Source organism: Periophthalmus magnuspinnatus, chromosome 3 (genome assembly GCF_009829125.3).
Source record: "Periophthalmus magnuspinnatus isolate fPerMag1 chromosome 3, fPerMag1.2.pri, whole genome shotgun sequence".
NCBI lineage: Eukaryota > Metazoa > Chordata > Actinopteri > Gobiiformes > Gobiidae > Periophthalmus > Periophthalmus magnuspinnatus.
In genome coordinates, this window is record NC_047128.1 from 20,375,365 (window position 1) to 20,391,205 (window position 15,841).

Genomic DNA, 15,841 nt, shown 5'->3' on the forward strand with positions numbered 1-15,841 from the left:
AGTTCCCTTAAGTCCAAAAGTTTTATAATCCTGAGGAAATTAATCCTAGATGAATTGCTGTTATAAGAAAGTCTCTTTTGCCTTTCTATAGTGATGCTCCCGTTAATGTTTCCCATTTCATATTTGTATTTTGGGTATTTTGTTATATTCACATTTAAGTTATCTAGTGTGTTAAGAGAAAGCCCATGTGTCCTATATGGGGCTTTATTTTTTTATGTGATTATTTTATCTGATATATTTTCAAATGTCTTGTTTTAGTAGGCTAAAATGCAGAACATATAAAAAGTGGCTTTAGGCCCTACCCTTTCTATTCATAGTACAGCAGGTCGTGTTTTGCCCTCGTACATATGTAGTATTTTAAGATTTTTAAGTGGAAACAAGATTAAGAAACATGACAAAGCTTCCTGAGAATCAGGAAGTATAAATGCATATAAACTCACAGTTTATATGCTGTTCAAATCAGATGCGTTTGACAAGTGAAGAAGTTTGGAGCGCTGGTAACAGCCAAAAGAACTAGAAGTGTGAGGCAGCAAACATCAGGTACAGTGCCTTTAAGTTATACAATTGGCTAAAAAAGTCTGTGTAATCCCTCAGTCATCCAGGCATGATTCAAAAAAATTTAAATCTGTCAACTGGGAAAAATTTTTTGGAGTGAAGATGTCTTGCTGCTCAATCATCCTTCAGGTCTTTCTATTAGCAAAAGTTATCTCTTGCGGTAATGTAACTTCTTGGATGTAAGCCACCTTTAAATTTCACAGAGCCACTTCTGAAACTGTATTTATTTATTTTTTTTTATTTTCAGGAAGCTGTGTCCCTGCCCTAGTACATCCACCTGACAGCAGCCTTTGGAGGGCCCTTGTGTCGCCCTGCTTGTCGGGCTTTGGACATCCCACATACATGAAGACTAGTCTGCTGTTTCTGGGGGTTCTGCTGCTCCCTTCTGTCCGGGCAGGTGGGTCACTGATAACAGATTACAAATAGGGCTTCATTTGTCCCTTACGAGTTACATTTAATTTGTACTTTTGGAGAAATTATGGTTACTTATGTGGAAGTAAAAAACCCACTATGTAACATTTCATCCAATCAAGAGACATGTTTTTAATGCATGAATGAATTATGAAACCTTGTGAGCACATTTGCTTCCCTTTTAGCCCCCAACCAGTCGAGGTATTTTTGATCACCACCATCACTCACACATTCATACTAATGTAGGTGAAGTGCTTTGTCTAGGAACACAGCAACAGTTTTGTTGACCAAGCCCAGCCCTGCTTAGCTTCTGAAATCTGACAAGATCAGGCTTGAACAAGGAAGTTTGGTCACTATTTGTTTTTAACACTAGTTCTGTTGCTTCTGCAGTGTGTCCAGATAAGCAACCTGGACTAAAAACATGGCTACCCGGACACAGCGAGCACCATCGTGTCACCATCGGCCGTGGTCAGAAGGTCTTGCTCAGAGCTTCAGCCACAGTGCACTCCCTGGAGATCCTGGCTGGAGGTGAGGCTGAGTCATCTTTAATTCTAGGTTAAATTTCAGACCACAAACTAGTTTTGGCTTTATAAACATTGTTATAATTAGCAGCAGGCAGCACACAGCAGTCTCATTTTGACCCTAAGAACAGCTTTTACAATATATCTTAAATTACAGTAGCTAAATAGACTCACAGTATAACTTGCATGTCAAAACCAGATCTTCACAAGGACTACACCAGATCTAACCCAGTAGTGTTGACCTGCTGTGCTTGTGACAGGGATGCTGGTGATCGCGGACACTCACCGGCCCCTCCTGCTCAGGGCCAGGCACATCTTGATTGGGGACGGAGGGGAGATGCACGTGGGCAGCCCTGACTGTCCTTACAGAGGCAACCTGACCATCTCACTCTATGGAAGGTACGTACACAAGCACTTTAAGCTTTTCAAATAAGGACTCATTTGTATAGACCTCTGTTTTTTTTTCTTTGTTTTGTTTTTACTGTTTTCTTTTTCACTGTACAGTTGATACACACCGATATTTTAACATTTATGACCAGTGGTATTAGTGATTTGCAATAACAGTGTTTTTTGTTTCCATCGTTTTGATACTGATGAATGCATTGAAACCCGATGTATATCATTATCTTTTCTTGATTCCACATTGAACTGATCTAAAATTTTAATATATATCAACATTTTGGCCTGAGATAGATCAATATACAGTACGATACTGAACATAATCTGCTAAACAAAAAGGAAACAAATCACACAAGTTCTATACTATGGGACCCCTATGGAAACAAGTAATTCAACTTGATTTTGAGTAATTGTTTTTAAAAATTATTCCCTTATTTGAATTAATTTATATGGGATACATGACTGATTCGATTCTCTGTCTCTCAGATCTGACGACCGGGACGTGGACCACAGTTACTTTGGTCAGAAGTACATTGGTGTGGGGACAGGGGGCACTCTGGAGATCCATGGGGCCCCCAAACTCTCCTGGACATTCCTCAACAAGACCCTGCTCCCAGGCCAGAGCAGCAACAACCAGAGCTACGAGTTCCAGAGGAGCTGGGGCCACCGTGGCATCATTGTGCACGTGCTGAGCCCCAAGACAGGACAGGTGCTGAGGGATGACAGGTGAGTGACAGTCTCCCGCCCCACATGTGCTATGGTGGTTTGCAGTAAAAAAAACAAAAAAACAAAACAGCATTAAGGCTCAATACATGTTTGGCAATGACTTAAAGGGTTTGTTTTGTACTGGTATAGAAAAAAGTTAAAGTAGGACTAAATACCTAAACACCTAAACAAGCCAGGTGCTTGTAATCAGAAACACCTGACTGTAATCAGCGTAGTTCTGTGTAATGTCACCAGCTACTTGACACAGTGCACTCCCTTTTCATTTACATATTGTTACTGTTGAAAAATTACATTTCTGAACCTGTATAATCTGGATATTATTTTGAATATTTGCAAGTAAGTATAGAGATATGGATGGAGATACAACTGGGTGAAAACGGGAATAACAGCCTAAAATTACTCAAAATTACTACATGAATCAATAGAAATACAACTCTGAGTAAGCTGAAGTTGAGAAAACACTGTTATGACATATGGATTATACTTTCATAAGGCTGATCTCAGCAAATCACAAAAAGACATTTAGTATTCCAAGTTTGTGGTGCTGTGACACAAGGCTAAAGCTAGTGTAAAAACTAAACAAATCTGGTTTATCATGTTTTTTGCATTTATTTCATTAATCTGCACCTCTATGTTGTGTTTTAACCTCTCTTTATTTAATGCATTGGGGTTTGCTAGTGCCAGTTGCATTAAACGCTGCAAATGTAATATTTTTGTTTTTTCCTTGACGGGAGTGGCGTACGTCGATAAACATTTCCTGTTTATTGATGCACGCAGCTGGATAGGACAGTCTTGCGAAGCATATCAGCTCAACATATAACCTGCCATCATTGGAAATACAGCGGTATACCACAAAATCAAGTGAGCATCCTGTGAGGAACTCTTATTTTATATTTATGACTGCTTTTTCCCATCTTTATGATGATTGTTTATCCGAGAAATGTTGCATGTGCCACTACTGGTGTACTGCTGGTCCTCCATTGACTGCATGGATCAGTATCGAGTCCCAACCCCCACGAGCTGCCTGCAGGCCTACGTCACACTTTTTGGTGTGTCTTGCTAGACCCGGGTCATGCCTAAAAGTTGCCTGAGCCACTTGTAATCGAAACGCTCCATGGCTGGAGGGAACCCCCTCCCACCGCTATAAAAGTTAATGAGAGTAAATTTTACATCACTTCAAATGTCCACATCAGTGAGACAATAAACACATAGCACAAATTACAGGTGCTCAGTACTGAACCCTAACACATTTTAACATCTGCATGTGCCCAAACAAGTACAATGTATCATCTTACCAGAACAGAAGAGTTGAAGAGACTCTATACATGCATCTAAAAATGCGTGAAGCTGCTGGGAGGTCCTAATGTGGGTGTAAGTAGCTGTCAAACATATAATGAGATCCCATATTAGCCATAGTTATCCAACTCTGTTAAGGTGAAAGCAGAAAAAAACGTTTGCTGTTCTGGTGTAAAATATGATCAGCTGTCAAGTATACTGTGTTGTATGCCTTTGTTTTGGGTATAATGTACATTTTTTTAATGTACATTTAACAAATGATTTAGAACAAATCAATTTTGCATAATATTTATTTTTTTGCAAACCAGCATTATTTTGTTGTATTTTAGAAAGGGAATTATTATTATTATTATTATTATTATTATTATTATTATTATTATTATTATTATTATTATTATTATTATTATTATTATTATTATTATTATTATTATTATTATTATTATTATTATTATTCATTTATTTTATTTTATTTTATTTTTTTTATACTTTTACAACCTACACTTGTTATCAGTTCATATGAGTCTTATGACTAGAAGGTACAATAGTGAATAAATTCATACATCAAAGGTTCTTTACATTGCATTGATCACTAACTCCCTATACTTACAGTTAAGATAATTCTGTAGCCACAGTTGCCCTGGTGCTAACTGACAAGAGACATGGTTACCTGATCTGATAACATTATATCTTATCACCACCAATCACCACATTCATACTTATGCTTAGCAATGTAGGTGAAGTGTCTTAGCCAAAGCTAGGATCAAATCATCCCATATCCCGTTTACAACAACCAGTTTGACCCCGAGTTGGGGTGCCACTGGACAAGACATATTTATTGCCCACTTCATGGATAGTGCAGTTGCCATGGGAGGGGTCTCAGGTATAAAAAAACAAATGTGAGACTGAACCAGTGTGAACCTGGAGTTTGTTTCCATGAGATTTGAGGCAGAACACTTGCGGTACAGGCTGTTTGTGCAGCCTTAACAGTGAACAGACTAAACACACAGGAATGTGTCTAAGTTCTCTCTGCTCTGCTTTAAGGTGAGCCACTGTAAGTCAGTAAGACTCCTGTTAATAATAACTCTTTACATTACATTTCAACCAGTCATAAATAGCATTGGAGAAACATATCACAGTGTTTATAGCATTTAAAGAGGAGTATGTGACCAGCACTCTTACTGGTTTAAAAAGGTATTACAATCACAACTGAATCTGGGTTGCCAGTGCCTTAAACTGCAGATAGAGGGCACATATGAGTTTTTCTCATTCTAAGTATATGGACAGGGCATGTCTCATATGAAAGCTCAGAACCTCCAGAATCCACTAGTGTGTGAGCTGCAGAGGCCGTAGTAGCACCGATTAATGACTGGCTGCAGGTGCTGGGATTTAGGTAGTGAAGAGAGTCCTTTTTAAATCAACTGGATTTCAGCATTGGAACTGGCAACTCAAATGAGAGACTCGTGTGAGACTCATTCTGCTTTCTGACTGGATAATCATCTTGAGAACTGAAACACAAAATGAAAACATACATAACTTGGCTGTCATGTCCAATGTTTTTGTAATGAAGAATAAATCACAATTGTTATCGGTAAAAACAATATTTGATTTTAACATTCTGCGTCATATCTGGGGTCACAGATGGGCTATGTTTAAGAATACCCCCATTTTTCAGAAACCCTGAACTGAACAAATCTTTGTACAGTTTGTTGACATATTAGATTCCAATTGCTTATACAGAGGGGATTTTTGTCGATGTTATGCAGTCTAAAGTAAACTGAAACTTGGCTAGAAATTATATATCAGAAACTACCTTTGGAAGAAAAACTCCAAAATATTGTTAAGCACAGTACGAGAACAGTGTGCACAATCAATTATTTTCACTTGAGTGAGAGAAAGGAAAATGTGAAGATGTCCTTTTCAGTATTTTAATATTTCTAATGTTTAATCACATTAAATTTGATAGAAAATATAAAAACTCACTCCAACAGATTTTTCTTGATGGAAAATGGAATGGAATTTTGTTACTTAAATCAGTCTAATTCTTGGCAGATAAATTTGCATTGAGAAAAGACAACATAGTGAAAAAAGCCAAGAACGTCCCTAAAACAGGTCCAAGCAAATAAATACTGTATGAACTAGTCATTAGAAGTCATTCATAAATCTGGTTCCAGGTTTGACACGTACCGCAGTCAGAATGAGAGCGTGCGTCTGGCTCACTTCCTGGACACAGTGGACCCGGGGCTCATCGTGGTCATGGTGGTCAACGACGAAGCCTCCAACAACCTGGAGGACACAGCCAAGAGCCGGGTGTCCCAGCTGGGCAGCAGACACATCCGCACACTGGGGTTCAGGTACCACGCTCTCACAACATAACCCTCATTACAGCACAATTCATCTGTGGTGAAAGAGCAAGGGCCTAGTGAGAGGATGAGTGCCTGTTATGAGGGTGAGGGTCTGGCAGGGATGGGCAATATGAGAAAAACATTAATCTTTTTTTTCTCTCATATTTATCAATTTTTCCGTTTGATTTTATTCTGACCAAATGTCTTGCAATATCAACTCCTTGAACATAAATCATAAAGATTTTTAGTCGTTGCCTTTTGACCCATAATAAAAGTCATATTTCTTTCAGAAGTTGAATTCTGCTCCAAACCACATACTTTTAGTAAGGGCTGGCTGTAGACCTCTTGATTAAAAGTATCTTAATCTTGATTAAAATTTGATTAATTGCACATCCTAGGGCCTGTTAGAGGGTCAGGTTCTGGTAAAAAAAAAACTAAAAAAACAAACAAACGTGAGGGTCTGATGAGAGGGTGGGGGTCTGGTGAGAAAGTGAGGGTCTGGTGAGGGGGTGAGCACCTTATGAGTCGGGTGAGCGAGTGAAGGTGACTTGAGACGGTGAAGGACCCGATGGAATGGTGCAGATCTAGAGACCCTCTGATAAGGGTGTCGGTTGGGGTCATACAGATTTTTAGACATTGCCTTTTGACCCATAATAAAAGTCACATTTCTTCCAGAAGTTGAATTCTGCTCCAAACCACATACTTTTAGTAAGGGCTGGCTGTAGACCTCTCGATTAAAAGTGTCTTGATCTTGATTCAAATTTGATTATTTGCACATCCTAAGGCCTGTGAGAGGGTGAGGGTCTGGTAAAAGAGTGAGGGTCTGGTGAGAGGGTGTTGGTCTGGGGAGGGGGTGGGGGTCTGGTGAGAGATTGAGGATCTGATGAGAGGATGTGGGTCTGGTCAGGAAGTGAGGTTCTGGTGAGAGGATGTGGGTCTGGTGATGGACTGAGGGTCTGCTGAGTGGGTGGGGGTCTGGTGAGAGGGTGGGGCTCTGGTAAGAAGATGTTGGTGAGAGAGTGAGGTCCTGGTAAGAGGGTAAGGGTCTGGTGAAAGGATGTTGGTCTGGTAAGAGTGATAAGACGTGGATAAGATGGTGAAGGACCTGGTGGAAGGGTACAGAACGAATGACTCATTGATAACGGTGGTAGAGTTGGGGTCTGAAAAGAGGACTAAGGCCTGGTGAGAGGGCTGGATGACAAGGTGAAACCCTGGTGTTAGGTGAGAGTCTTATGAGATGGTGAGGGTCTCATGGAAGGGTGAGAACCTGGTGTGAAGGTGTAGGCTAAGGTCTGATTAGACATGAGGACATGGTCGAAGGGTGCCGTTCTGATGGAGGTTGAGGGTCTGGTAAACTCCTGATGAGGGCGGATGAGAGTTTGTGGTGATGAGAACTTGATGAGAAGGTGAAGGCCTGGTGCTGAGCGGGTGAGGGTCTCTGTGTGAACAGTCTGGGATGCCTCTGACATTCCTCCTGTCGCCTTCCCTCCTCTCTGGTGTCTTGAGAGGCTCATTTGTGGCTCGTAAGTTGCAGTTTTAATAAGCACTGATTTATGAGCTCTTGTGGTTGCATGGTCTATCTGTGCTGTCATATTCACTCACAAACATGCTTGACAGTCTTTACAGTTCTTCTCAGAGTGCACAGAGGACATGCATCTCCACAACTGTTTAACCACAATGCCAATTAAAGCAAATGAGCCCAGTGCTGATATCAGGGTCTATCCTATATCTCCAATAGAGATAAAAGAACTTGAGAGAACATTTTGAACTGAGATTGAATTGAGATTGAACTGAGATAGACACACTATGGCATTAAACATATCTATCTTGCCATCATTTAGTTACAGGTGTTTTATTGCTCAAAAATACCTTGAAAACATGCAGTCTTACTGTGAGCGGGGCCGCCTCTCTAAAGATCTGATCTTCTTACTGCATCCATGAAAGTAGATACATCATCCCATTCCGTGTAAACATCTCCAGACAAGCAGGTGATGGAACCTTCAAAAGTTACTCAGTGCATATTTTTTATAGACAAAATAAGCAAATGGTTGAGGGCAGTACCAGCCATCAAGATGAAAACTATTTTTAAAATGCTCTGGTTTACGAGTTGAGTCAGTTTGGGTTTGGAATTGTAGGTCAAAAAAACATCTCAATTGTTCTGGTTAAAGCCACATTTTTTTTCTTGAATTGTTCTATTTTAAATGAAATGCACTGTAATAGGTGAGGTCAAAACTGTGGATATAGAGTGCTGAAAAATCCCAAACATCACTAACTGCAGCCTCTTTGCTCAGACACCCCTGGACCCTGATCGCAGTGAAGGGAGAGTCATCGTCAGTGGTGGAGGACCACTCAGTCTATCAGGGTACTCCTCTTCTAACCTCTCTCCTTTTTCCTCTTTTTCTCCTTAATGAATACATCCACATGTCATTTCAGGGACCAAGTCTTCAAGCGAGGCCCTCGTCTCCCGTACGTTCCACACCAGAGAGGGGCTGTCCTTCACTGTTACCGCCTCCAGTCAATGGGTTCAAGGTAAGTTTTCACCCAGACTCATGCACTAGAACAGCTAGAGTCCTTCTCCTGAGAGTTTAGAGTTGTACTTTCTACAAAACAAAGCCAGGGATGGTTTAACAAATAGGCTTAGTTGTTGTACTCAATTTTGATGCCAAGGAATTCACTGAATACTCAATACCGATTACAATACCACAATGATTTAAAAAAATGCTCCTTTTTTAGCAATAGAATGTAATTTTCATATACAAATAGTACTTTCTTTATTTTTATCTTATATCCATTTGTCTGTCATTTGTACTGATTCCTGCACAAATGAGTATCTAGTTTCCAGATTAATACTGATTATTTATTCATTTTATTTCACCTTTATATAACCAGAAAGTCCAATTCAGATTCAGATTTCATTTTTACTAGAGACCAAAGAAGCACCCAGCACAATCAACACAGTACAGTAAAATTGCAACATATTTCATTATAAAAACATTAGTATCTCTCAAAAAATTTTTGCACATTTCTTAGTTACCACACTTTTTCCAATTTTCTAGACCTTGCACAAAGATATCAGGACTTTTGGATGTACTGTTCAGGGTTGCAATGTTGGCACCTATTGCTATTCCAATCTCTTTGTGTGTTACAACTGATAAAAATGAAATATCATATGTTGGTATTACAGTTTTTATCTATGAGCTTAAATTTCCAGAGTCACTCTTTTTCTGCCCCAAACTCCACAAATATCCGGTTTGCCAGATGACAGACTAATGAATCCTTATATGTTTTTTTTTGCTAATATTCCATTCCAACTTAATTTCTCTGCTGGAGGGTACATCACTTGTCTCCATGGAGATCTTATTCCTTTGCCAAGAATGTCCCACAGTGTAGCATTAAATGTATCAATCTCAATGAGGACAAGCAGTTGACCCCACAAGGTCGAGTAACAGAGAGGTGAACCCTTCTAAACATAAATGCATGTTTTTAAGCATGACTAATAACAACAACCAAAATGAAACAAATTCTGAATAGATGCTTAATGTCATACTCTGGAAGATTTCAGGCAAAGTAATAAAATCTCAATAAAGACAAACAGCCAATAGAGAAGTTATGCAGTGCATCTTTAAAGATAATATATTAAATAAAGATTGTGCATGTGGCTTGTTTGTGATAATGTTAGGACAAACTCATGTTATTTGTTAATACTAGATTAAAATATGTGCTGATTTCCTCTGTACCAAAACATAATTAAAAGATTAATCATCACTATTCTTTTATGCCAGGCTATTAAAATTCTGAACAAAACCACCACACCCCAGTACTACTGAGTGACAGATGAATGCGTTAAATGAAGGGATTAGTGGTAGGCGAGGTAACACTAGATGTGAGATAGACAAGCACTCACATTTATGGTCATAACATCTTGGTAATGCCCAGTTTTGTCTGATCTTGGAAGCAAAGCAGGTTTGGGCTTGGTTAGTACTTTGATGAGACACAGCTCTAAATGCCAGTTGCCACAGTGAGATGGCAGTAGCTTTAGTTCATGCTGTCGCTGTGTCCTTGGGCAAGACATAATATAATTCCTATTATGAATGTGGTGTGTGCACCCTTTTGCCAGTCTACCCTGGGGCAGCTGTGGCTGAGTGGCTAGCACTCACGTCTCACACCAGAAGAGTTCTGGGTTCGATTTTGATGTTGTCTTTCTGTGCTGAGTTGTCCCTGTTCTCTCACAAGGGATCAATAAAGTATACCTTAACCATAACCTTACTGTAGCAGCCACAGTGTGTGGAGTCAATGTGAAGCACTTTGGGTAACTTCACAGACACCATATAAGTCCACTTCATTATTACATTATTATTTTGTCTCGCTGGGACTGTGTACAGAAACTGAGTGGACCGAGTGGCTGAGCAGAGATGACCAGCGCGGCTCTGGAGACTGGGAAAAACTGGCTGACCTCCTCAAATCCTTTCCCCAACATCTCTGCCCAAACCCCCTGGACATACAGGTACCACTGCCCTCCCCACTGCTGCTACTGCCACCTCAATATCACTGAATACTAGCCATGTAAGCAGAGTTCATCTAATCTGTGCCTGATTTTTATTGTCTTAAACATATAAAAAACAGAACTTCATTTGTTCAATGATTTGCAATGGTCCAAAGTTCTTCCTTATGCATTCCAAGCATCCTAAGTATTCATCACAACATTCATCATTATGTGCACTTTTGACAAGTCTCAGAGATCAGTGTGGAGTTTACCGTGATACCAGTAAAGCTAACAACAACTAGCCTGCTAATGTCCTCTTTATCAGACAATAAAATGTTCTAATTAGATGCAGACAGCACACAGCGGGCTTATTTTGACCTCCAGAGTTATGCTGAGGCAAGACAAGTTTTACTCAAATACATGGAAAAAAAACAGATACAGGACCTTTGATCAGACTTTCTTAATTGGCGGGTGGCAAAAACATTGTAAGTTGAAATTGCATGTCTTTACAGAGTTTCATTCACTACCTGGGGGATGTAACAATACACTATGATATTATGGGATATTAGATAACTAATATGCCCTGACAAGCTTTTAGTTCTATCACTGCTGTCAGGTTCTAACAGATTCCTATTTGAAGCATTCAATCTTTTTTTTTTTCTTCTTTTTTCATATTCGCTGCATAAAATTGAAATGTACAGTATTAAGGCAAAGGCAATTCACTCACCCAGCATGTGGCAGAATGAGCAGACATTATGTATAAAGACAAAAAGCATAGTAGCATATGTTTTTAAAGGTGTACTATGTAACTTTTCTGGTAAAGGGGTCTGCCACCTGCTTGCATTAAGAGGTTTGCTTTATCTGGAATGTTTCACAGTATGGCATTAAATGTATCTGTCATGCTTATTCAATTACAGATGTTCTCATTGCAATACAATAAAATTAAAATTAAATGAAGTATGCATCCTTACTGGCTCGCCTCTCCCCAAAGCTGACCTATAACTTGGCATGGTGGTTTCTTCTGCTTGTCATCTTGGAGACAGATTAAGTTAAATGTCATACTGTGGAACATTCCTGGCAAGCATTTCCATGGAGATGAACAAATGTCAGATTCTCCATCGAAAAAGTTACATAGTGTACCTCCATCAAAATCCATGACGTGGTCCACAGATTGAGAACTCTTAGAAGGCTGAGGCTGTCTACATTGGTCACTTGTTCGGTTGTTATTGTGGAGAGTCTGTCAGGGAGGAGAATATGTGGCGACCAAGCACTCTGCAGACAGCTCACAAAATAAGCAGCATTTTACCGAGCGCAGCCAGCCTTTTCTCTGATGTTCTGTGACATCTGTAGTGCTTACTGTGAAGATGTGAAAAACAATATGTGGGCGGGTATTTGTCACACTGTGAGGACTCAAATCCGTGTACACACTCGCAGCATGGGGACCTGCCTCCCTTCTGGTCCCTATGACGTAAATACTTTATTTTTAGATCAACAACATGATTTTAGGTTCAGATATGGGTTAAAATAGGGTAAAGATGGGGTATTACACTTCAATGTGATATTACTTGTGAACATGTAACATATTTAGATCACCATGTTAGCTTTAATTAGTCTGAAAATTCTATATTTGTGGAAAACAACGTCACTCTCCCTTCAGAGAGCTGTAACATCACATTCGGCATGCATTTTGCTAATGAAACTACTGTACATCGCATCATGTTTTTCACATCGTCGTATATTATTTTGTATCCTGCTCTTGTATATTTAAGAAAAAAAAATCTTGCTAAAGCATGGGTGACGTAGGCTTGTGGGCTGAGCATTGGACAGACCCTTACAGCTAAGAATAAGGAGGGTTTGAATAGGGCCCCGGAGAGATTGCTCAATTACTCAAACTTGCATGGATGACATATAAACCTTCTTCAGGCACGTTTTTGATGAGAGAATGTTATAACATGGTAAATAAATAAAATATAATAATAATAATAATAATAATAATAATAATAATAATAATAATAATAATAATAATAATAATAATAATAATAATAATAATAATAATAATAATAATAAGAATAATAATAATAATAATAATAATAATAATAATAATAATAATAATAATAATAATAATAATAATAATAATAATAATAATAATAATATGTATAATCCCCACTCTTTAAGTTTAGGCTTTATGTTAAGCTTAGGCAAGCCTCAGGGGACGTAGAATGACTACTGCATCCACTTCCTCTCCTGCACACTCAGTAACACACCAGGATTACTTATCATATAACTGAGAAACAAAGGTTAGGCAAGGAGTGATTATGGTCAAGGTTAACATTAGTCTCCAGAAATTAAATGTAAGTTAATACATGTGTGTGTAAGTGTATGTTTTGTATCCTGCATCTCCCATTCATTATAGATGCCACTTTGTCATTTTTGTTTCATATATTGATTGCTTCTATAGATTGGACATCATTCCCTTGTTGTGATTTTAAGACAATTCTTTTATCACTGTCTTTATTGCTGTATTTGTGTGGATCTCTTTTGCCTTGACTGGCGAAGCTCCGAGCACCATTAAATTTTATTTTATGTCTCATGGTAATGAGCCTGTACCTGACTTTTATTTCTTCTAGTTCTGGAAAATGCCCTTTACTCCATAATGTGTAGCCCACTGCAATAGCATCAATTTGTGAAAAAAGAGACTGAGATATTGCTGATATGTTCTAAAAGGCATTTAATAGGACGGGAACCATGAGGAAGCAACTGACATGGACAGACAATTTTATCCAATCAGAGACATTGTTAGATGAGAGCCATTTGGAACCAACTGTTAGTAACCGTCAAATTATTTCTTTGTCATGGTTCAGCATTCAGGTGCGAAAGTGTGTGGGGCCAACAGCCTTTTTTGACAGTTATTTTTTCCTGGTTATGAAAAAAAATGTTATTTTTATAGCGTTTCATAATTTAACAAGAACATTAAACAACAATAAGAGGCGATACACATGATATTAACATAACTCAAAGACAATGGACAGAGTATTATTCACATTTTCTAACAAACTAATGCACTTTTTTAGTTGCGTATCAGTTCTTCATTGCTGTTTTTGTTGTTTGTGAAAAAATTTTTCATCGAGTTTTTATGTCTGTAGGCTGAGACCATAGAGGGGGTCCCATCCAACCAGAGTGGAGACATTATCCACAAAAAGGACAAAGACTACGGCTTTGTGTGTCTGAACAAGGACCAGCCTCACGGGATGTGCCATGACTACCGCGTTCGCTTCCTCTGCCGCAAACTCGGTAATGCACCAGGATAGACAGATAGATGGCGAATATAGAGGAGTAGTCTATCACAGAAATAACTATACCATTTAGAAGTTGCCAAATTCAACTGTTTGCAGAGGACCTACATACGTGTTCCTCATGCATTCTTAGCAAATTATTCACCAAGATGAGTTTATAAGTGCTTTCCAAAACTTTCAGATACAGACAGCACACGTCACACAGCTATTTATTTATTAGATCGTATATATACTTTATGACATGAAAGTAATCAGGTACAGCCCTTTTAAGTACCTACCAAATGTTATTCTTGTTAATGAGTACAGATTATATTTTAAAAGCAGCAGGTTGTAATTTTAAGACATTTTATCAACTGCAAATCTAGAAGAAGGAGAGAGCCTTGAGCATTACTATATAACACGTGTGAATTTGTTGTCTGAATTAGCCACTCTTATGAAATACAAAAAGGTCAGTGGGAGCTACAGGAAGTTATATTTAAATCCCTACTTCCTCCATTCCAAAGCCTTAATGCAGTGTTTTCAGTCTTAGACCCCTCCCCTCTTTGTATTATACACTGAGCTGCCAGCAAAACCAAAAACATCTTAACTGGGAACCTGCTGTTGACAACTTATTAAAACCTTTGTTACATAATCAGCTCTCTTCAAGATAAAGTACCACATTCCAGTAACATGACCCCTTTTTCATGAAATTCCAAAGATTGTTGAGCAGGTCTGGGTTGATTTTGGGTAACTGGTCAGAAGTGATTATTCACTGTCTTTGTCTTTCTATTTTAACAAGGACCAGCAGTGACATTGTTTTCCTTACACATATCTGCATTCTTGTTAAAGTGCATCTGACAGGTCAAATGACTCATTTCATTAAAACATAGTTAACATTGTTATATTTAAGATTGTACAAAAAATCCATCCATCCATCCATCCATTTTCTTCCACTTATCCGGGGCCGGGTCGTGGGGGCAGCAGTCTAAGCAGGGACTCCCAAACTTCCCTCACCCCAGACACGTCCTCCAGCTCCTCGGGTGGGATCCCAAGGCGCTCCCAGGCCAGCTGAGAGACATAGTCCCCAAAAAATCCTTTCTAGCTTTTTTTTTTTTTCCCTTGTATTTTTTTGTTTTAAATTTTACACCCTGGTTGCACATGGGCAGCAGATGTGACATAAGGAGAGGTAAATCCTTAACTGTTACCTATAGCAACCATAATATTAAGATGGGCCAAAACTTGTCTAAATTGCAAAATAGTGATGATTAGACTAATAAATTTAAATAGATGACAACAACTTATATTTTTGGTTAAATGGTTTAAACTGTTATAAAAATGGGTTCTTTGGGTGTAAATTTTACCTGCATTTTGGATTTTTCTGTTGATGACATGGGCAGGTAGTTTTAGAACTCACTGTTACTTCTTTGTTTTTGTACGTTTACAAAAATAAATAAATAAATAATTAAAATTTAAAAATTTAAAAATTCACTACAAACTGCTACTTGACCGATGAAAAACTATGATAAATATTTACCACAGATACTCTCCCACCAAACCAAGTGATAATTATAAAAATATCAAAACTTGTCCAATCCGCTTTAAGCATGTTATGTGTTGTGTTTTCCCCACAGTGCGTCCTCAGGCTTACATCTCCATTGACTCCCAGTCCAACAGCAGTGTCCTGGACCTGGCCGACCCTCCTCAGGGCTGGGGCCCCGGGGACCGCATCGTGGTGGCCAGTACAGACTACTCTATGTACCAGGCTGAGGAGTTCACTGTGCTGCCCTGCCCCAGCTGCACTGCCAACCAGATCAGAGTGGCAGGTGAGAGCAGCGT

At 38.9% G+C, this 15,841-nt stretch overlaps 2 protein-coding genes across 2 annotated transcripts in view; both read left to right on the plus strand.

Moving 5' to 3' along the window:
• Window positions 1-15,841, plus strand: part of abhd17c (abhydrolase domain containing 17C, depalmitoylase) — a 143,731-nt gene that overhangs the window by 54,009 nt on the left and 73,881 nt on the right. The gene's annotated exons all lie outside the window — the stretch shown is intronic.
• cemip (cell migration inducing hyaluronidase 1) overlaps window positions 1-15,841 on the plus strand; it is a 79,460-nt gene that overhangs the window by 38,797 nt on the left and 24,822 nt on the right. The window contains exons 2-11 of the mRNA XM_055232584.1: window positions 803-952; window positions 1,357-1,494; window positions 1,748-1,886; window positions 2,373-2,612; window positions 6,080-6,259; window positions 8,542-8,612; window positions 8,684-8,779; window positions 10,633-10,754; window positions 13,877-14,024; window positions 15,637-15,828. Coding sequence (XP_055088559.1) covers window positions 898-952; window positions 1,357-1,494; window positions 1,748-1,886; window positions 2,373-2,612; window positions 6,080-6,259; window positions 8,542-8,612; window positions 8,684-8,779; window positions 10,633-10,754; window positions 13,877-14,024; window positions 15,637-15,828 — 1,381 coding nt within the window. The 5' untranslated portion in view covers window positions 803-897. The remainder of the gene's footprint in view (window positions 1-802; window positions 953-1,356; window positions 1,495-1,747; window positions 1,887-2,372; window positions 2,613-6,079; window positions 6,260-8,541; window positions 8,613-8,683; window positions 8,780-10,632; window positions 10,755-13,876; window positions 14,025-15,636; window positions 15,829-15,841) is intronic.